Source organism: Trachypithecus francoisi, unplaced genomic scaffold, assembly GCF_009764315.1.
Source record: "Trachypithecus francoisi isolate TF-2019V2 unplaced genomic scaffold, Tfra_2.0 Lachesis_group2, whole genome shotgun sequence".
Classification (NCBI taxonomy): domain Eukaryota; kingdom Metazoa; phylum Chordata; class Mammalia; order Primates; family Cercopithecidae; genus Trachypithecus; species Trachypithecus francoisi.
The window spans coordinates 13868655-13890238 of NW_022681465.1; the positions used below are offsets into that span (position 1 = coordinate 13868655).

Below are 21584 nucleotides of genomic sequence, written 5' to 3' on the forward strand. Positions count from 1 at the left end.
CATATCTTGTCATCTTTTTCAAAAATTTCTTATTAAGTTTTAGGGTAATCTTCATAGAGACCCCAGATACTTCTTATTACACATGTTTCTAGGTATTTTCCAACGATGTTGTCACTGTAAACAAGATCTTTTCCACTATTATTATAACTGGCTATGAATGGCACATACATTTTTAAAAATGTATTTGTAAATGAACAGTCTAGTTTGCTAACCAAGTATGCATCTGTAAAGATGAAATGACTCTCTGGCAATTGGTAAATAGGGGATAGTGTTGATCTAATGCAGAACTCATGTTTTCAAATGCTATTTTCCCCAGCAAAACAAATGCTACTGCTTTGTACCAGCTAAAGCAGCCAGCCACAGAGGAGTACAGCCCTGTGTGCCACGCCCCCTCCATCACTTCTTCCTTTTGGACTGATTTTGCTACCACTTGTCTTAAGAATATCTTTGCATATTGTTTTCATTCGTAAGTTAGTGCTTAAAAAATGTTTTCTCACAGACATAGAGAGCAGAATGATAGATAATAGAGACTCAAAAGAGTCAGATTTCTCATCAGCTTCAGAAGGGAGGGTGATGAGAAATTCTCTAATAGATACAATGTACATTATTTGGTTGACGGATACCCTAAAATCCCAGACTTGGCCACTATGCAATCTATGCATGTAACACAATTGCACATGTATCCCATAAACGTGTACAAATAAAAATAGATAAATAAATAAATACCAATCAAAGCAGAAAGAACAACAAGAAAGAAAGAAAGAATGAATGCAGAGTTTGGCCTGTTTTTTGTAGAGTTTATCTTTGCTTCTATGCTCCACAACCTCAACTGTTCCTTTTCCCACTTCTACCAAGCTTCTTTCATTTTTTATAGTAAAGTTCTGTAATTACTATAGCGTTATTAAATGTGTGAAATTTTACTATGATTGCTAGTTAATATTTTACTATGATTATTATTGTTTTTATTACTACACTAGTTACAAATTGCATAGATTTTGTGTCTGCCTCAATCTTGTTTTTCTCATAATCCCTATTATTTAATATTAAATATGCAACTTCTCAAAACAGGATGATTTTCAGGAATATGTTTATTGTATTCTATGAAAAAATCATATAATTATCTTTCCATTGATGACTAACTTAACTCTTGTTGGGCCACAATTTCTTTTTCAGATTAGCCTCTTAGATTTACTTGGTAGACAACTGTATCATCTTCAAATAATTAAAATTTTGTCTTTTCTTTTTTATTTAATTTTTTTCTGTTGTTTATTTTTGTAGAGACAAGATCTCAGTGTGTTACCCAAGCTGGTCTCAAACTCCCAGCTTCAAGTGATCCTCTCATCTCGGCCTTCTAAAGTGCTGAGATTACAAACATGAGCCACTGTGCCTAGCCAAAAAATTTGTCTCTTCGTTGCTAATTCCTTTGTGAATCAAGTTTTTCCACTGCCTTATATTATAATTTCAGAGTCACATCTGCATGAAAAATAAATTTAACTGATAAAGAATAACAAATGCAATTATTTGAAATAATTGAGCATTACAGGATTCTAAATGGTCTGATTATTTTAAGTAAATTGCACCAATCTGCACCAAACCAAGAAGCAGTTCCACTCCAACTCCCTCAGAGCCTCAGGTTTAATGGATGTTGATACTTCCCATCCATTAAAATGCAGAAAGCTAAACCTATCACTGCCTGTCCCAACCACAAATGATTCGTTTGCATGAACTGAAGTGTTGACATGCAGACCAAGAATGCATTGCAACAGCATGTAGACATAATTACATATGTATGATGGTTTGAAGAATTAATTACAGATTATTGAAGATTCCCAGAAATGGGTAGAAGTTCCAGAATCTGGAGCTCTCTCAACACCCAAGCTTATAATATTCAGAATATACCCTAACTAAATATGTTGGAGGGTATTCTTTTATATTAAAGTGTTTGTCTTTATTAAATTGGAAGTTTTTCACATGGAGGTAACCTAGACCCCGAAAGGAAAATGACCTCAATAGGAAAATTAGATGAACTACACATGTAGAGTTGTTCTAATTATGTAACCAAGGTTATTTTGATTGTTTGGTCCAGCTCAACTTTTTTTTTGTTGTTTGTTTTGAGATGGAGTCCCATTCTGTCACCCAGGCTAGAGTGCAGTGGTACCATCTCAGCTCACTGCAACCTCTGCCTTCTGGGTTCAAGCAATTCTTATGCCTCAGCCTCATGAGTAGCTGGGATTACAGATATTCACCATGAAGACCTGGCTAATTTTTGTGTTTTCAGTAGAGACAGAGTTTTGTCATGTTGGCCAGGCTGGTCTCAAACTCCCGGCCTCAAGTGATCCCCAACCTTGGCCTCTCAAAGTGCTGAGATTATAGGCATGGGCCACCACACCCAGCCTCAGCTCATCTTTTCAAGCCAGGTTGTGTTATAAGTTGATGACCAACCTATGGGCATGATAAAGGCAGGTTGGGTTTACATTCTAATCCAATCAGCTATAGCAACAGGAAAGGGGCAGGGATCATAGGATTTTCTGTGGTTGAGGCAGAATCATTCAGAAAGGTCTATGGCTGTGAAGGGCTGGCTATAGCTAATACTATGACTAAGAGTACATATATTCTCCCAGAAACAATTTGGCTATCCTATAAATCTGGAGTAAGTTCTTCAAGTTGTTATAAATGCCAACCTTTTCTACTATTTTAAGAAAACAAGTATCCGAGCATTTCCTTCATATAATGTAAAAGCAAATGCAATAAAAGTGACACAGAGGCCGGGCGCAGTGGCTCATGCCTGTAATCCCAGTACTTTGGGAGGCCAAGGCAAGCGGATCACCTGAGGTCAGGAGTTCGAGACCAGCTTGACCAACATGGCAAAACCCTGTCTCTACTAAAAATACAAAATTAGCAGAGTGTGGTGGCACATGCCTCTAATCCCAGCTACTCAGGAGGCTGAGACAGGAGAATCACTTGAATTTGGGATGTGGAGGTTGCAGTGAGCCAAGACCGTACCACTGCACTCCAGCCTAGGCAACAAGAGTGAAACTTCTCAAAAAAAAGACACAGAGATAAGTATTTTGTTGCCAGCACTGTGTGTTAATTTTATCTATGATTTCTTACTCTTAGACTTTCATAATAGCGGTTGATCATACTAGAGAAACTAGTGGATCTTATTGCTGATTTATTTTATTTCATTTTCTAGGAATACTGAGACACTTGAAAATATTTCTGAATATTTATTGTTATCATGGAATACTTTGCTTATCATTCAGTATAGAGCCTAATAATCTAAGTACTAGATAAATATTTATTGAGTTATATGAATACTGTCCCCAGGGGAAAATTAAATACAGGACCTTCGATATATTAAGAAAGGAAAAGTGAAAGTGAATAAATGCAAAAGATTTTCAGTTCCCTTAGGAACACATTAAAACTAAACTTAATAGTATTTCCTCACATTGTTACAGCAATGGTAGCTTTTCAGAGTGCTTTCAAATGAATGTAACTCATTGTATCAAAACTGAGGAATAGAAAAATGCACTTACTGAACAACAACTATTCCTTACACACTGGGAAACATTACTAACAAGTCAACAAGTCTTACTGGCCATGTGAATTAGAAGAGATTTTTAAAAAAAAATAAAAGATGACTTCAGGGTTTTAAATCCTTTTGTCTGTAAAATAGATTTGCGTGAACAAAAAAGGGGAAGTTGAGAGGAGATTATGTTGAAAGAAAAAATTGCCTTGAATGTACATTCATTTCCAGTTCAAGTTTGTGTTGATAGTACTAATATCTTCTTTATTCTCAGTTTCATCTAATTTCTATGTGGCAATATAAATAAAATTTTATCTGGTATTTTATAACATTTGCCTGACTACTCAAATATGAAAAAATGACTACAAACCTTATTCTGTTTCAAATATGTTAGTATCATTGGTTCTTCGAAGGTGAATTATAAGAACAGTCTGACTTGTAGTTCGGAACATTTTAGATTTTTTTTAAGTTAGATTCATTTGTATTAAAAGAAGATATTAAAGGCATTAAACAAAACACAGTATGAGAGTAGGAATAATTTTCTTTCACCTTGCAATCTAGAATGAAAGATCTTCAGTTAGATAAACATTTGCTGAGCACACACAAGATGCCATTAGCTGCCCCCAGAAAGTACAGTGGGTGAGACCCAGGCTACATACAGAACAACTTTGTGATGATCACCTTCACACAAGTGCATGTTGCAAAGTAAAAGGTCCAGCTGCCAGACCCTCTTGACATACCTTTTTGGTGGAGTTGATAATTGTGCTAAGCACAGAAACTAATTTTACAATCTCTTTGTTTTCAGAAACATTCTTATAATAGTTCTTGGTTTGCACGGGAATGGGTAAATTTACAGATGCTATCTCCAAGGTATCTAAAAAGAAAAAAAGAAGAGAAAACTTTACACTACTAGCACAAGATGTACTTTTAGAAGATGAGGATATTTCTGTAATTGTAAGGCAAGGACTTCTGAAAATCTCCTTCATAAAAGCAATGAAAATAATGGAAAGAATTGTCAATGTCAACTTTTCAGGACTCTGTAAATTAATCAAAGCTTGCAATAATTCAGAAAGTGTTTATTCAAGAACAATGCTGAATCTTGGTAACAACAGCAAGTTTTGTAGTGTTTTGACTTGCTCTAGTCCCACTGCTGCTCTCTGGCTGTAGGGTAGCCGGGTAGCCTTGAAAAACAGCAGTCTTACAACCATTACTGGAGGGGAATAAAAGCCAGCAGTCCCTGGAAGGGCCAGCCTGGGCTTGGAGCTCCTTAGGGAGCTCCATAGAATTCTCACTCTTTGAGCTGTCTGGGAGCTCCCTGGAAAAGCCTTGTTCAAATAGTTTATTTTTATTTGACCTGATTCAGAACTCTCTGAGAAAAAAAGTCCTATCCCCAAGGCATTTGTCAAAAGACTATCAGCAACAATTGCTTAACTTCACAGCTGCCTGAGGCAATGATATTAGTTGGGGGCAAATAAGAGATTGGCCAAAGAAGTTAAAAATCTGGGGAATGAGAAGAATGAAGTCAGTAACATGGCTGAGTAAGAAGGTCCTGGCTCTCCTTCCACCCATGGACACACCCAATACACATTTATTCTCAGATCAGTTCCATCTGAGAGAAAGTCAGAGACCTATGGAGAGACTCCTACTTATGTTATAACCAAAAACATCAAATGGGCAGGAAAAGTGGAGATGCACTTGGACATAGATCCTGCCCTGGGCACTGAACCAGAGAATTGGGAAAGGAATCTGCAACACACAGCTTCTCTCTGTGGAAACAAGACTTTGGACCTCACATGTATCACCATAACTCTTAAGGTTCCCCATGGCTCTTAATTCACCAGCTCTGAGAATGGAGTGGATTAGACACACAAGAGTCTCCCTAGACCACAAGAAAAAAGTGAGGGCTTCACACAGGCATGAAGCACTTACAGAGGCTTCATTCCGTGGAAGTTGTGCAGAAATGGGGCTTTAAAACCATGGGCCCTTGTTTCTCCCTCACATCAAGTGCTCCAACATTTACAGCTTCCACCCAAGGGACTACTACATTCTAAAACTCCCATCTCTGGGAGCAGATGGGACTGGCATTTGTGTCTCTCTAGACCACAGGAAGAAGTGGCCATTTAATATGAGCACACAAGCACTTCAACAGGCTTTGTCCCCCAGGAGCAGTGCAGAGAAGGGGCTTAAAAAACACAGGTTTCTGCTTCTGTCCAGAAGGGGTTAATGCTAGGCACTGAGTGCCCCAACTTCTGCAGCCACCTCCCAAAGGACTCAATCCTAAACCTCTTAGCTACTTGAAGAAAGAGCATTAGGCATACGTGAATTTCCCTAGATCACAAAACCGAAAGGAAGTTTAAATGGACATGGAAACACTACCAGGTGCTACACCCCCTCAGAACAGTGCAGAAAAGGATCAAGAATGCGCAGCTTCCATTTTCTTTCTGGGAAGGGGCTGCTGGCACACCCCCTAGTGGCTACTTGATGGCCTGGCTTCTAAAAAACCATACATCAGAGAGCTAATGAGGCAAACAAACAGGACCCCTCCAGCAGCTGGAGCCAGAGCTCAGCACTTCATGAGTTTTCCCTCTGGCTCACCTAGTGATAAGCCTAGGCCTAGACATTCTTTCTGGAAGGAGTTATGACATGCACCAAGTGCCATAACTTCTATAGCTCCTACCCAAAGGACTGTCTCTTTAATGATCTAGCTAGCTCTGGGAGTCAGTGGGTCTTTGCACTTTTGAGTAGCCACAGACCATGGAAAACAAAGAGGTGGATGTACGACAAGCCAATTTCCATCACTTATCTCCCCAGAATCAGATGATGCAGCCTGAACATGATTGCAGGCATTTGCCACAGATCCTCTCTCTGGCTTAATACAGAGAACTGAAGATAAATGTCTGTGCTCAGCTTCACGGTGAAGAAAGGAAAAATTGGAGCATGTATTCAACACGCCAACATTTCCAGCTACATCTAGAGAATCTGGCTCCTACCTCACCAATCTTAGGGGTACTGACAGGACATACCATATCCGAACCTCCAGGGTAGGGGGGACAAAAAACAGAGAAAGCAGTCTGTCACTAAGATTAGAGAGGCATCTTGAAATCTCTGGCTAGTCAAAGTAGTGAGATCCTCCCACATGAGGTCAGTCTGACAAGACTGAAAGAGGTAGCTGTCTTTTATAATACACAGAAACCAACACAGAGGGTCAAAGTAAATGAACAAAAACAGGGAAATACAGTTCAAATAAAATAAAAAAAAAAATCTCCAGAAACTGTTCTGAGTGAAGTGGACATATGTGATTTATCTGACATGGAATTCAAAATACAGATGCTCCTTGACCTATGATGAGGTCCCATCCCAATAAATCCATCATAAGTCAAAAATGCACTTAATACCCTAGTAAGCCTATCATAAAGTTAAAAAATTGTAAGTCAAACTATTCTAAGTACAGATGCTCCTTGACTTACTATAAAGTTACATCCTGATAACCCCATTAAAGTCAAAAAGAACGTGAAGCCAAACCATTGTAAGTCAGGGACCATCTGTAATATCCATAAAGATCCTTACCAATATCAAGACAGAAATATAAAAACAAACTGAGAACTTCAACAAAGACAGAAAGTAAAAAAAAAGCACCAAACAGCAAATATAGAACTGAAGAATGCTATAACTGAACACAAAAATTTAATAGTTTCCACAGAAGACTAGATCAAGCAGAAGGAAAAAAAATTAGTGAATTCAAAGAGAGGTCACTGAAAAATCATCCAATCTGAGGAGCAAAAAATAAAAAGAATGAAGATATCTTAACAGACTTATGAGACACCATCAAGAGGAACAACTTATGAATTATTGGCTTGCCAGAAAGAGAAAAGAAAGAGAGAGGAAACATACTCAGTGAAATAATGGCAAAAAATTCCAGGCCTGGGGGAGGAAATAGAAAGCCAGCTCCAGGAAGCCCAAAGGACGTTAAATAAGATTAATTCAAAAATACTCACACCAAGACACATTATAATGAAACTGTCAATAGCTAAAGATAAAGAAAGAGTTCATGTTGAAAGTAGCAAGGGAAAAGTGTTTCATTGTATGTAAGAGAACATTCATAAGACTATCAGTAGATTTCTTAGCAGAAGCCTTGCAGGTTAGAAGGGAGTGAAGTGATATATTCAAAATACTGAAATAAAATAACTGCTAAGAATACTATATCCAGCAATAATATCTTTCAAAATCAAAGGGATGGTATAAACTTTCTCATACAAACAAAAGCTGAGAGAGTTTATCACCACAAGACCCACCTTATAGGAAATGCTAAATGGAGATTAAGCTGAAGGAAGAAGATATTTATTAGTAACATGAAAACATAGGAAAATATAATACGCACTGATAAAAGTAGTATATTGGCAAATCCAAAACACTCCAGTACTGTAATGGTGGTGGGTAAATCATTAATATTTCCAGTAAAAAAGTTAAGAGGCAAAACTACTAAAAACAACTAGAGCTACACAAATTTATTAAGGGATACAAATTATAAAAAGATGTAAAGTATGACATCAAAAAACTTAAAATGTATAAGGTGGGGAGTAAAAGTATATAATTTGTATACGCAATCAAAATTAAGTTGTTACCAACTTAAAATAGCCTATAATAAGTATAACATGTTTCATGTAAGCCTCAGGATAAACACAAAACAAAAGGCTACAACAGATACACAAAAGAAAAAAAAAGAAAAGATCCAAAATATATCACTATAGAAAGCTATCAAATCGCAAAGGAAAAAAGAAACAAAGGATCTACAAAACAACCAGAAAACAATGAACAAAAAGGCAAGAGTAAGTCTGTACCTATCAACAATTACTTTGAATGTAAATATATTAAATACGCCAATCAAAAAGCATAGAGTAGCCAAATGGATTAAAAGACCACAAAAAGACCCAACTATACACTGCTTACAAGAGACTCATTCCACCTTAAAGTTCACTCATAGATAGAAAGTGAAGGGATGAAAAAATATAGTTCATATTAATGAAAACACAAAATAGACTTCAGATCAAAAAGTATAAAAAGAGACAAAGATGATCATATAATAATAAGGGAATAAATTCTTCAGAATATTATAATTGTAAATACATATACACCCAACATTGGAGCATCTAACTATATAAAGCAAATATTAAGAGATCTGAAGAGAGACACAGACTAGAACACAATAACAGTAGGGGATTTTAATACCCTACTTTCATGATTGAACAGATCATCTAAACAGAAAATCAATAAAGAAATACTAGACTTGAACTACACTTTAGACCAAATATACCTAACAGACAGAATATTCCATCTAACAGAAACAGAAATATACATTCTTCTAGAGTGCATACAGAACACTCTCTATGATGGATCATATGTTAGACCACAAAACAAGTCTTCTTTAACAAACTTAAGATCAAATTATAACAAGTATCTTTTCCAAACCAATCGTATGAAACTAGAAATCAATCAGGAAAAAAATCAAACAGGAAAAATCATGCAAATGTTTTAAATATGTGAAAATAAAACAATATGCTTCTGAAAAAAACTTCTCAAATCAGATCAATGAAGTAATTAAATGAGAAATTTTTAAACATCCTGAGACAAATGAGAATGGAAACACGACATATCAAAACTTACTGGATTCAGCAAAAGCAGTTCTAAGAGGAAACAGCATAGCAAAATCAACAGCTAAGTCAAAAAAGGAGAGAGATCTCAAATACATAACCTAACATTACAACTCAAAGAACTAGAGAAAGAAGAACAAATAAGCCCAAAGTTAGCAGAAGGGAGGAGATAAAGATAAGAGCATAAACAAATGAAATAGAGACTAGAAAAACAATAGAAAAGATCAATGAAGCGAAAAGTTGTTTTTCTGAAGAGCTACACAAAATTGACAAATCCTTAGCTAGGCTAAGTAAAAAAGAGGACTCAAGTAAATAAAATCACAAATGAAAGGAGATATTACTACTGATAACCCAAAAACACAAATTATCATGAGAATGCTAAGAACAATTTTGTGCCAACCTAGAAGAAATGAATAAATTCCTAGAAACATATAATTAACCTAAAAAGATGGAATCAAGAAGAAATTGAAAATCTGAACAGACCAATAGTAAGAAAAAAGATCAAATCAGTAATTTAAAGTCTACCATCAAAAAAAAGCCTACCACCAGATAGTTGCACAGCTAAATTCTACCAAACATTCAAAGAACTAATACCAATATTTCTCTAGCACTTCAAAAAATTAAAGAGAAGGGAATACTTCCAAACTCATTTTACAAGGCCAGCATTACCCTGATACCAAAGCTAGTCACACACACTACAATTCTTAAAATCTACAGGCCAATATCACTGGTGGACATAAATGCAAAAATCCTCAACAAAATCCTAGCAAACTATATTCAACAGTACATTTAAAAGATCATTCGTCATGATTAAGTGAAGTTTATCCCCTGGATGCAAGATTTGTTCAATATATGCAAATGAATAAATGTGATTCACCATATTAACAGAAGTCAACTAAAAGTATGATATTAAAATACATGGACCTTGATACTTTGTCAACTTCAAATTGGCTCATAGATTAATATTCTGATCTAAAATAAATTGAGAATTACATGGAGGGGTTAAAAAACATTTAAGCTCAATGAATGTTGATTTACAATGCCTCTTTTAAAAGACTAAAAGAACATTTACCTTGAAGTTCATTTTCTCCTATTTCAACATCAGAATCACCGTCTTCATTACTCTGCAAAGCAGCCATTTTTCTTTCTTGTATCTTTTTCTACAATGTAAAAGGATATTTTTCAGCTCTGTCCCATCTGTAAAAGAAGTGGTTTCCATACGAAACCATTTCTGCACCCCACACCCACCTTGGACAGCAGTTCGCTGCTCCACTGTCTGACCCCCTTAGGGACACTGATGATGCACTCCACGGCTTTGTTCAGGGTCTGCTGTACATCTTCCAGGGCAGGGGCCATGATGATGTTGGGAATGGCCAGAGTGACGCTTGCCCGGAAAATGGGCAGACTATTCTGCTTCTTGTTAGAGGCACTGTTACTGTCTGAGTTAACCCAAAACAAGGAATAATTCACATTTTTAATTTAAAATAATATTTGCTTCCTTTGTAACCATAAGAATTAAAACAACACATAATAGGTATAAAATCCAATAAATACTTGTTGAATGAATGAGTCAATTAAAACTCATGGAGGATCTGGTATTGCTCAATATAACAAAGCAGTTCAGGGGAACCCAAGGCATTTTTTGCTGTTTACAGCTTCTTAGAATACTCTCCACAAAGAAACGCACTGTGTGGGATCAGGCTAAATTATAAACGTTTCTCTAAAATATTAAAGATGATTCTTCCAAATAACATAATGCCAACAAATTAGTTAAATGTAACTAAGTAAGCCAGGAATGAAGAACGACTATCGGCATAAGCCAAAGTTAGAACAAATAACCACTCTGGAATTTCAGATAAAACATAGATCTTTCCCACCATGGTGTATAAAATCCAAATGTGGAGTAGTTAAAAAAAAAAAAAGGAAAAGAAATAAAGCACAATTGGCCATTCATATTGAAGGAGCTTTAAAGGTGGAACACAGGTATAGGTATGTAGATATAGACATGTATGTATATGTGTCTGGGTATCATACATAACTTTACGTAGTTGCAAATATCTGTAATACAAAAGCTGACAAATAATTGTGATTGAATATTTAACCTATCAGCCAACATTTATTAAGTTCTAATAATAACCCTGTGTCAAAGGAAAGAACGATCCTCCATCCTGAAGGAAGTAAAACATAATACGCCATGGCACCAAACAAACAAACAAAAATCTTTCAGAGTTTCCACTTTTATTAACCCACTTTTAATTAAATATTAAAGATGTTTTCTTTCAAATGCCAATATTCAAGATACATAAAAAGATTTTATTATCCTATTATTTGAGTTTTCATTAATTACTATTATTTGTTTTCTTTTTACCATTTTTAACTTAAAATTTAATTTCAGGATGCCTCTAGATTTGACGGATTTTTGTGGCCCACCTGAGAAACACATCACCTATTTCTGAACTGTGCTGAGGAAAAGACGATGCTATTGAAAATGAGGAAACCAGCTAGAAGTACTAAATTACCATAAAAATAGTAAAATACATATATATCCTTTGGAGAGTGTGACATTAGTAAGATGTTTCCACTTTGTAAGACTGGCTAACAAACCTAATGATTTAACAATGAAAGAATCTTTTCCATATAACTTCTTTTAAAGTATGTACCTTTTTCTTTCACCAATTAAAATAATTTTATATATTTTCATCTTATTACAAAAAGACTAAACGTACTACCAATTTTCATGTTATTAACAAAAGCTTAAGCAAACTATTTAACCTCCCTGTGCTGTGCTCTAGTTCTCTGATTTAACATGAGAGTAAAGATAGTATCTACTTAATAGAATTGTTGGGATGATCAAGTTCATAATGTTTAAAATTACAAGAAGGCACTAAATAAACGGCGGATATGGCCAGGCGCAGTGACTCACGTCTGTAATCTTTGGGAGGCCGAGGCGGGTGGATTGCCTGAGCTCAGGAGTTCGCAACCAGCCTGGGCAACACAGTGAAAGCCCGTCTCTACTAACGTACAAAAAATTAGCCAGCCATGGTGGCTACTCCCAGCTACTTGGGTGGCTAAACCAGAGAATCACTTGAACCCAGGAGGCGAAGGTTGCAGTGAGCCGAGATCGTGCCACTGCATTCCAGCTTGGGAGACAGGGCGAGACTCCATCTCAGAAATAAAAATAAAAATAAAAATAAAAATAAAATGGATATTTTTAATTATTTAATTTTAACAGGAACGTATGCATGCATGCATGCACATACACACACATACCAGCAACTATGCCTGATCATCCACTAAGCAAACCATATGAGATTATTACCCCGGAAGTTAATTGTGTGAGAGGAATGAATGTGTTTGCGAATGGCCTCTAGTGTATTCCTTGTAACTTTCAGAAGAGCATCCATGTTCTGATGGTTGAAATGAGAGAGCAACTCGCGGGCTTCTTCCCCTAACATCTCAGTTTCTTTCTTTTTCCTCGTCACTGTCGTCAAAAACAGGGCATCGGCTCTGGCATTAATGAATGATGTCAAGGTGTCAACATTTCCTTCTTCTCTTTTTGCTGTTACAAGATGAAAGAGATAGCGATAAGTTAGACGGATGGATGGATAGATAGATAGATAGATAGATAGATAGATAGATAGATAGATAGAATCATTTGTTGCAACTAAAGCATAAATTACATGCAAGTTTAATATCACTTAAACCTCACACTTCTTAGGAAGTGAGGACATCAAAAAGTAGGAGGAGGAAATCAGAAACTAGATGGATTGATGGAGGCATCTCCTTCTCAGTATGAGAAAACAGCCAACAAGAGAGGCAGGAACTGAAAAAGCTATACTGGCCCCCAAGGGCCTGGGTTCTGGTGCTACCTCCCACCAACAGCCCTAAACCTTTGGGGGGATAATTTCCCCTCTTCATATCTCAGTGTTCTCCTCTGTCCTGCAAAAGGTTTGCTCAGTCTAGATGCTCTCCGAGGGGAATTCCAATCAATAATCCATCCAACTCTATTGATAAGGTAAAAGAAAACACCCACCCATACATAAATGCAAAGAAAGCTAACAAGGGCCAATGAAAAGTGCATGTTTTCACAGTTTAACCAAAAGTAGTAAGAATTAGCAACATAGAGTCACTAAAATATGTTCAGGGCCATAATTTCAGATGTATACATATCATTAGAAAATTGAAAGGATGTTTATAGAAGTATGAAATTAATTGCTATGTAGAAAATTCAGTTTTAGTTTTTAGTAAATGTCATAGAAAAACAAGACCCTTTCATTACCCCATCTCTTACCTGAATTTTCATTTTTGTAATTAACACTATTTTCATTGGATATTTTTTCACTTTCTTCTTTAGATAACACTTCCACATCCAGCAACATATTTACAAGCTCATTGACTGCCTCCTCCACTAATGAGCTTTTAAAATGTAGTATTTGTGCACCATTTACACAAAGATCCTAACCAAAAAAAAAAAAAAGATAGCACAGTGGTATATTGTTTATCTAGCTCTTGAGAGCACAGAAGCAGTGGAAGGAATGCTGTGGCTCAGCCTCCAGGTGAGATTTTAGCCCCAGTGATGCCTGGCCACATCCTTCACATTAGCACAGGCCAGGCGTCCTGTAAAGGAAAGTGTTAAGGACAAGGGAACCAACTAGATCAGTGTAGATGGACCAAAATTACAGGCACTTCTCCATCAGTAGAGAAAATACCTTCAAAAGCCATCAGCAGCCTCTCTTCCCATCACATTTCCTTCGTATCACATAAATCGGATCCAGCTACCCTTCTTTCTCTCCTTGTCTTTGCCAACAAACCATAGTCATCCCCTCATTAATTTCAAAGACATTACCCTCTAACTATATTGTACATTTCTCAAGAATGGTTTTAATAAATATAAACTAACATGATTTGGGGCATGGTGATCAATTCTGGAGGAGATTAGGTAGACGGATAGTTATAGATGGATGATACAGACAGAATAAGTGATTTACCACCTAGTCGGAAAGTAAGCCCGTGAAACAATAGACTGTCAGTTAGGCACAGTGTCCAGCTCCATTCCAAGTTCCAGCATTATACATCTTTAAACTTATACGGCTTGAAACTAGGATTCAAATCCTTGCTCTGCATGATCCTGAAAATCCTTCTCAGTCTCAATTCCCTCATATGTATAATGGGGATAATAGTAGAACTCACTGTAGTTTTTGCAAGTATTCTATAAAACAAATGCAAGTAAAACACTAAGAGCAGTGCCTGGCATAAAGTAAGCACACAAGAAGTGCTCATTATTATTATTCGTTGGAAAATCACAAGCATCCACAGGACCTAAATATTTGCAAAGGTTAGTCATCTCATTCTACGTAAGCTAACTCCTCAGTTCTCTGAGAGAACACTAATATTTTTTAAAGTCTGAATCTTAAGTCCTCTGACTCTACCTTGGAGAGAAATACACATGTGGTCTCCATTCTCCGGGCCAGCTCTCACAGGGAATCCTCAAGTAACTTGCAGCTCTTTCGGCCCTCTCAGTAACACAAACACGTGTTTGAAATCACAAAATTCCTTTGTATTGAGGGTTCTAGAAGATGAGATTGATAACCTCTCAAAGACTAACATAGTTCCAACAACATTGTTTACATCTCTTAACTCTTTCTCTCTGTGAGAAGGCATAACCATAAAAATGTAAACAGCATAGAAATTAACAAAGCAGAATATAAATGCAATGAGGAAAAATAATAAATAGACTCATTAAAATATCCCCTAGGACAAATAAAATAACTGAAAGATACTGCCTCCACTTATCCTGCTTCATTTCAACAACTAACCTCCATGATGACACCCAAAAGCTGAAACCCACCAAAAGGGCCTGTCTTTGAATCCTGAATGGTGTCCTCCTTGAATAATCAGCGTGGAGGTCCACCATTTCCTCATTCCCATGATGCTTCAGCTTTGGCAAACCAGGAACCCACTAGATGCCACGTCTTCTCCAGGTCTCTTCACCCTTACTCCCTGCTTCATGCCCTCTCCTAACATGATTTCACACTTCAACCATTATTGTGCTAATATCCTTTAATCCATCACTCTCTGAACCTTCCACTGCCCCACCCAGGAGAAGCCCAGCCCAAACGAACCAAGTGACTTACCCTCTCCACCGGCACGCATAAGTCATGGTGATGCAGATGCTTGGCACTGGGAATTCATGGTTCCCAAACTCAAACTGGCCCCTAATGCCACTCGGGAATCATTCTACATGACTATAGCCACTTCCCTCTAACAAGCTCCATAACAGCTGTGTCTTCAAATCTCTGTGTCCTCAATTTGTTACACCATCGTTCTTTATCATACTCAAAGAATGACCCTGATTTCTACAGCACAAAGCAAATGGAGGTCATGACACGGGGACTCAAACAACTCCCACTGCCCTCATGCAGAAGACAAATCGGCCTCCATCAGGAGCCCCTTTTCCTCGTTTCAGTGAATGCAGTCATTCTCCTTTTATTCAAGGCTAACTCCACAACCTGAGTTCTGAACCACAGCTTCTCTGACTTCCTCAGAAACCAAGCCTACCCCTTTCTTCCTCTCTATTGATTTTCCACCTGAGCATATGAACACCCAGTGTACTTCAACTCAACACCTTTCTCCAGCTGCAACATGCTTCCACCTCGGCCTTTGCACATGCTGTTCTCTCTGCCTGGCATGTTCTTCCCCTAAAATGTTCACAAGGCTTGCATTCTCACTCCCTCCCTTCAAATCTAACCATAGAAGTCATCATTGACCATGGACATAAAATCACAACTTTCTGTCAGGTAACTCCTTTTCTCCATCATCTTGGTCATTTTTCTCCATCATCCTTTTCCTTTTTCTCCATAATTGAATTATGAAAAATAAACACATTCAAGAGAAACGATTTACTAATACCTATATTGGTAATCAAAAATGCAAATTCAAATTGGGTTCCACAATTTTGCTACTTAAACTAAAAGTAGTAAACTATAATGAAACAGTGTTTGTTGGAAGTGAAACTGGTACTACTGCATTGCTGGTGGCATTGTAAGTTGATAACATCCTTTAGAAAAGCAATTTGGCTACCAATATCAAGAGCCATCCAATAAGGCCATACTCTCTGACACAATAATTTTATTTTGGAGGAGGGAATAATATTAAAGAAGAAAATACATGATACATGCATATATTCACTGCAGCTCTTCACAAATTAGCAAAACTTTGGAAGCCATCTAAAGGTTCAGCAATAAGAAACTGGTAAGTAAATTACAGTATATCAACACAGTAGAATATTCTGAAGGCACCATTAAAAGGCTGCCTATGAAAGCCATGTAGCAACATGAAGAATATTTTGTGAGGAAATGTTAACTGGGAGAAAAAAGTACTATTCAAAATCTGATATATATGGAGTAGAGACCACAATTTTATTAAAAAGCTTAAAATGCATTAATATTATAATAATGATGGCATAATTGATTAAAATACTAGTTTCTTTCCAATTTTAAAATATTCTAAGACTTTCTTTTAAATTGAAAACAAGTGTATTTTTATAAAACAATCATCAGAAAAGGGGTAAGAGTAAAACCATGGAGGCAAGTGATTTCTCAGAGGAAGAGATCGTTTCTTAAATGATCCGGGAGAACAAAGGGAGGGTTAGGTGTACCCACAGTTAGTGAATGTGAGGAGGAGGCACTAGAAATTTCTAACATGTAGACAGTAAGTTTTGAGTATAAAATGACTTAATATAACCTGCCATACATGCAGAAAGGGGTGGAACACAGCAGGCCTGAAACTGTTCTCCTTAGAAAGTCCTGCTTGGGAGGTGGTACCTTGGCCGCTGTCTGTAAGCTTGGATTTTGGGAGAGTTCCCCCTGTTGCCCTGCTGATAAAGATAGTTCGCTGTGCCTAAACTGCTTGTGCACACAATGTAGCTTATGCTGAACACCGGATTCCTTCTGGGAGTCTGGAATTCTGGTCCATGCTAAGCACAGTGTGTGACCAGACCCAGTAAGAACCTTGGGCCCTGAGTCTCTAATAGGTTTCCTTGGGCAGAAACATTGCACAGAGGGGACAGTGAGCTCCAGGCAAGCCTCACAGGAGGGAGAAAGCATGAGGAAGCCTGGACAGGGACTCCCCAGACACCACCTGTCTTTGTTCCTTATGATCCAGCTGCGTCTCTTAACTATGTCAGGGCAGTGCAACTACGTGCTGAGTTCCGTGAGTCCTCCTAGTGGGGGGGGTCTTGGAGACCCCGACATACCGTATTAGAATCATGATCGAGGAGTCCTTATCCTCAGGATGCCCACTGGGAATACTGTAAATGACACTAACATGACATGCCTGAAGGGGGACTTCGTGGAGCGCTGCTCCCAGGAGCTTGCTCCTGGCACAGGGAAGAAAGTGTCCCATTTGCAAATGTGTTGGAGAAATAATGAGCTACAAAAAGTTAAATGAAGGGCCAGGCACAGTGGCTCACGCCTATAATCCAAGAACTTTCGGAGGCCAAGGCGGGCAGGTTGCCTGAGCTCAGGAGTCCGAGACCAGCCTGGGAAATACAGTGAAACCCCATCTCTGCTAAAATACAAAAAATTAGGCAGACATGGAAGCATGTACCTGTAGTCCCAGCTACTCTGGAAGCTGAGGCAGGAGAATTGCTTGAACTCGGGAGTCAGAAGCTGCAGTGAGCTGAGTTCATGTCACTGCACTGCAGCCTGGGCAACAGAACAAGACTCCGTCTCAAAAAAAAAGTTAAACAGAGATCTTCTGAGGGCCTTTATCTTAATCTGTTAACGTGTAGTGGATCTGTAAGCACAGCCTTCACCCTAAGCAGTTTGCACTCACTCCCTGCCTCTCTCAGGATTCCCAGCAATGGTTCCAGAATTGTGTGCTATAGAACACCAGTTTGGGAAACCCCCCTCACCAAAAATGTTTAAAGAAGAAATTTTGTCTAGAAGCTGTTCAAAACAATTCTTTTGTTCATTAACCCTAGCTGATGAGAAGCACTTCCGCAAGACAGCTCTATCCTTCATTAAAAAATGGAAAAACTAGGCCGGGCGCGGTGGCTCACACCTGTAATCCCGGCACTTTGGGAGGCCGAGGCGGGCGGATCACGAGGTCAGGAGATCGAGACCATCCTGGCTAACACGGTAAAACCCCGTCTCTACTAAAAATACAAAAAATTAGCCGGGCGAGGTGGCAGCGCCTGTAGTGCCAGCTACTCGGGAGGCTGAGGCAGGAGAATGGCGTGAACCCGGGAGGCGGAGCTTGCAGTGAGCCAAGATCACGCCACTGCACTCCAGCCTGGGCGACAGAGCGAGACTCCGTCTCAAAAAAAAAAAAAAAAGAAAGGAAAAATTCCAAGTGTGTTCTATGGCAATTTCTTTCCTACTGATCTGAAATGATGTGCTCCTCATAGCTAAGTGACTGTTTACTGACATACATTTCTCTTCATTGGCTAATTATTGTCAGAAGATTTCATGTTTGAACCACATCTATCACAGAGCATTGCAAGTAGAGGAAAAAAATCTAATTTAAACTTCAAAAAAGCGACCTTTATAGGAAAACGAATCACCAAAAAACTTGAAACAAAAAAATCAAGCCTTTAATGACCTTTGTCATTTGGAGAAACTCTTCACAGGTAAGCGGCTCCTCCTGGGGAAGCTGACAAAGAGGCGTGCTGCTCATTTCTTCTAGAATGGCATCAATGCGGAACTCAATCAAATCATTGACCCTGTCAAGCAGCAACTCCAGGTCCTCTTTGGGAAAAAATAAAAGTAAATAAAAGAGATTAAGTAAAGCATTTTGTTTTTTAAAAAAATCAACACTTGATTAAATGACAGTAGTAAAATCAGCTTTAAAGATTCACAGTTACATGTGTCCCCCCGATCCCCACTGTTTCACACTTGGTTGTCGCTAACAAAATATCCAAATTGTTGACTCTCTAATACTAATATTCTGTAGGGAGAATAGAAAGTCTATCTTGGTAGCCCGTTCTAATTTATGATCATTCTTATTATGAAGTTTTAATACATTTTATAAATGCCTCCTTAGGGAATTTTAGCCAATTTCCTTTTGTTTTGTTTCCTGAGGCCATCATTCCTTCTCTGGAACCAGTTTCTCAGCCCCTGCCCTGCCTAACTCTCACTCATACTTGAAGATCTGGCTCAAGCGCATTTCCCCGCAGAGGCCCTGGGTGAATCCGTGTGCACTGGAGTGGTCCCTCCTGTAAAACCACGGACGGAACAGCCTTAAATCTCTGCAGATGGTCTACCCATGCGTCTTATCTTCTTTAGAATTCATATTTGTTTATCCTTACATCTTCAACATTTAACCCAGTGCCTATTCCACAAGAAGTGTTCAACAAATTTTACTAAAGTGAAAGTTCCCTAATTTTTCTTTCACTGTAAATATCATAGGGAACAATTTTTTTAGTTATGCTGAAGTAATATTGAATGCTAAGTTCAGTTGATGCAAAGGCCGACTCTGAAGCAAACTAATAACAACTGCATATCAAAAGTAGGAAGGATCACTAATGGACATCCATCTAAGGGTAATACATTTTTCAACAATGACATACAGTAAGATTTCTCTTTTTCTAATACTCTTTTCTCCTGGAAAATAAAGTTGAAATTAAATAAAGGAAAGTCAGTGTTACATACCAATGATGTATCAGAGATGTAAACACTTCCTTAAATAAATAACTTTATTTCCTAAAGAATAATATCCTTAAAGTTTTCTATTGTTTCTAAGCTAATTATTAAAGAGGCTACTCAAGATACCAAATAGTTCTGCCTGGTAAATTGATTCAATACCAAAAGAGAGCCAACACTTTCATTTAAGTATGTGTGAGTAATACAATTCTCTACTCTTTCTAACAGACTGCTTCATCTTTAAGGACATCTGTGTTAAGCTGAAAAAAAATAGTCCCCAAGGATGTCCACATCCTAATCTCCTATGAATGTTACCTTTTATGGCAAAAGGGATTTTGCAGATGTGATCAAGTTAAGGATTATGTTATGTGGAGAGTGTCCCAGATTATCTATACTCTGTTAAATGTATGATGCAAATGACAACCTGTAAGTAGGACTGGCTCACCAATCCAATAAAAATCCAACTGCTCTTGAGATTTTACATAGTTTTCTCACAAAGAAACTTAATCTTTGTTCTATTTTAGTTCCTTAAATTACAAAAAGAAAAACATAATAGAAAACAAGAACAAGAAGTTTCTCTAGAAACTAACTAGTTAGCTTGTCTCCAGCTAACTTTCTAATAAAACATTCAAATTGTTGACAATCTAATACTAACGTTCTAAAGGAAGGATGTTACTAAATTCTACCTTGGTCATCTGCTCTAATTTGATTATGATAACTCTCATTATGAAGTTGTTCTACATTTCATAAGTTCTTCCTTAGGAAATTTTAGCCAATTTCCTCTTGTTTTATTTCCTGGGGAGAAATATTTATTTTGGAAGAAATATTAATTTAGAGCAAGGAAATTGGGTTCTAAACTCATTGTTATTTCTTACACCTCTGTAATATTAAAAGCCATTTAGCATCTCTGGCTTGATATTCATTCATATTCAAAAACTCCATTATCATTTGTTTTTGAGTCCAGCTCCCAATCTATAAAGCATAACAAAGGTGAGGTATGAGCCAACCATAATTTCTCACTCTACTCCCCTCCAACCCAGTACTTCTCAAATATTCCTAAACATAAAGCACCTGGCTATTTAAATAGCTGGACCTTCTGGAACCTAAGGAAAGTACAGTGAAAACCTCCTGAAAAGACAAGCTCTTGACAATTTAGATTATAAATAGACTAGGTACTATGTTAACAGCCATAAATACCAGAACAAGAAAGAGACCTGAGGGGCAGAGTGCGGGGAGAGAGAGAGAGGATAAAAGGAGGCATCATGAGAGCTATCTAAAAGGGAAGCCCAGGAAGAGGTATCCAGAAATAAGGTAATGGGCTTGAGGGGTAGGATTGGGGTTACAATGATAAAAAAATGAAGAGAGACTAACTATATAAAATTATTGCAATTATGAATCTGTAAGTATATGGGTGTCTACTACACACCCAACTGAGAATAACACAAAACAAGTATGAAAACGAAACAGCCTGGATTTAATTATTTCACATTGCATTCATAAATCGTAACACCATTTTGTACCCCATCAATTTTTCCCCACGCAACTCCCTCTTCACAGAATCCACAAATCTATACCATTATAAATTATCAATTTATAATAAAAAGTTAAAAAATTAAACAGCCTGATGTTCAGGCCCTTTGCAGTCTGTTTAAGGAGAAAGATGAAACTGTACTAAACCATTAGAAGACAACCAAAATATCAAGTCTGTGGTCCCAAATGTGAATCCAACAGGAGGTCACAGAAGGAAGTGGTCACAGGAGGCAGAGT

The 21584-nt window shown here is 37.6% G+C and overlaps 1 protein-coding gene across 1 annotated transcript in view; it reads right to left on the bottom strand.

The window, feature by feature from the left end:
• Nucleotides 1–21584, bottom strand: part of DNAH5 (dynein axonemal heavy chain 5) — a 262592-nt gene that overhangs the window by 181511 nt on the left and 59497 nt on the right. Inside the window, exons 17-22 of the mRNA XM_033178810.1 lie at nucleotides 18778–18923; nucleotides 13466–13631; nucleotides 12494–12733; nucleotides 10423–10613; nucleotides 10247–10334; nucleotides 4267–4400 (exon numbers count right to left, since the gene is read on the bottom strand). Coding sequence (XP_033034701.1) covers nucleotides 4267–4400; nucleotides 10247–10334; nucleotides 10423–10613; nucleotides 12494–12733; nucleotides 13466–13631; nucleotides 18778–18923 — 965 coding nt within the window. The remainder of the gene's footprint in view (nucleotides 1–4266; nucleotides 4401–10246; nucleotides 10335–10422; nucleotides 10614–12493; nucleotides 12734–13465; nucleotides 13632–18777; nucleotides 18924–21584) is intronic.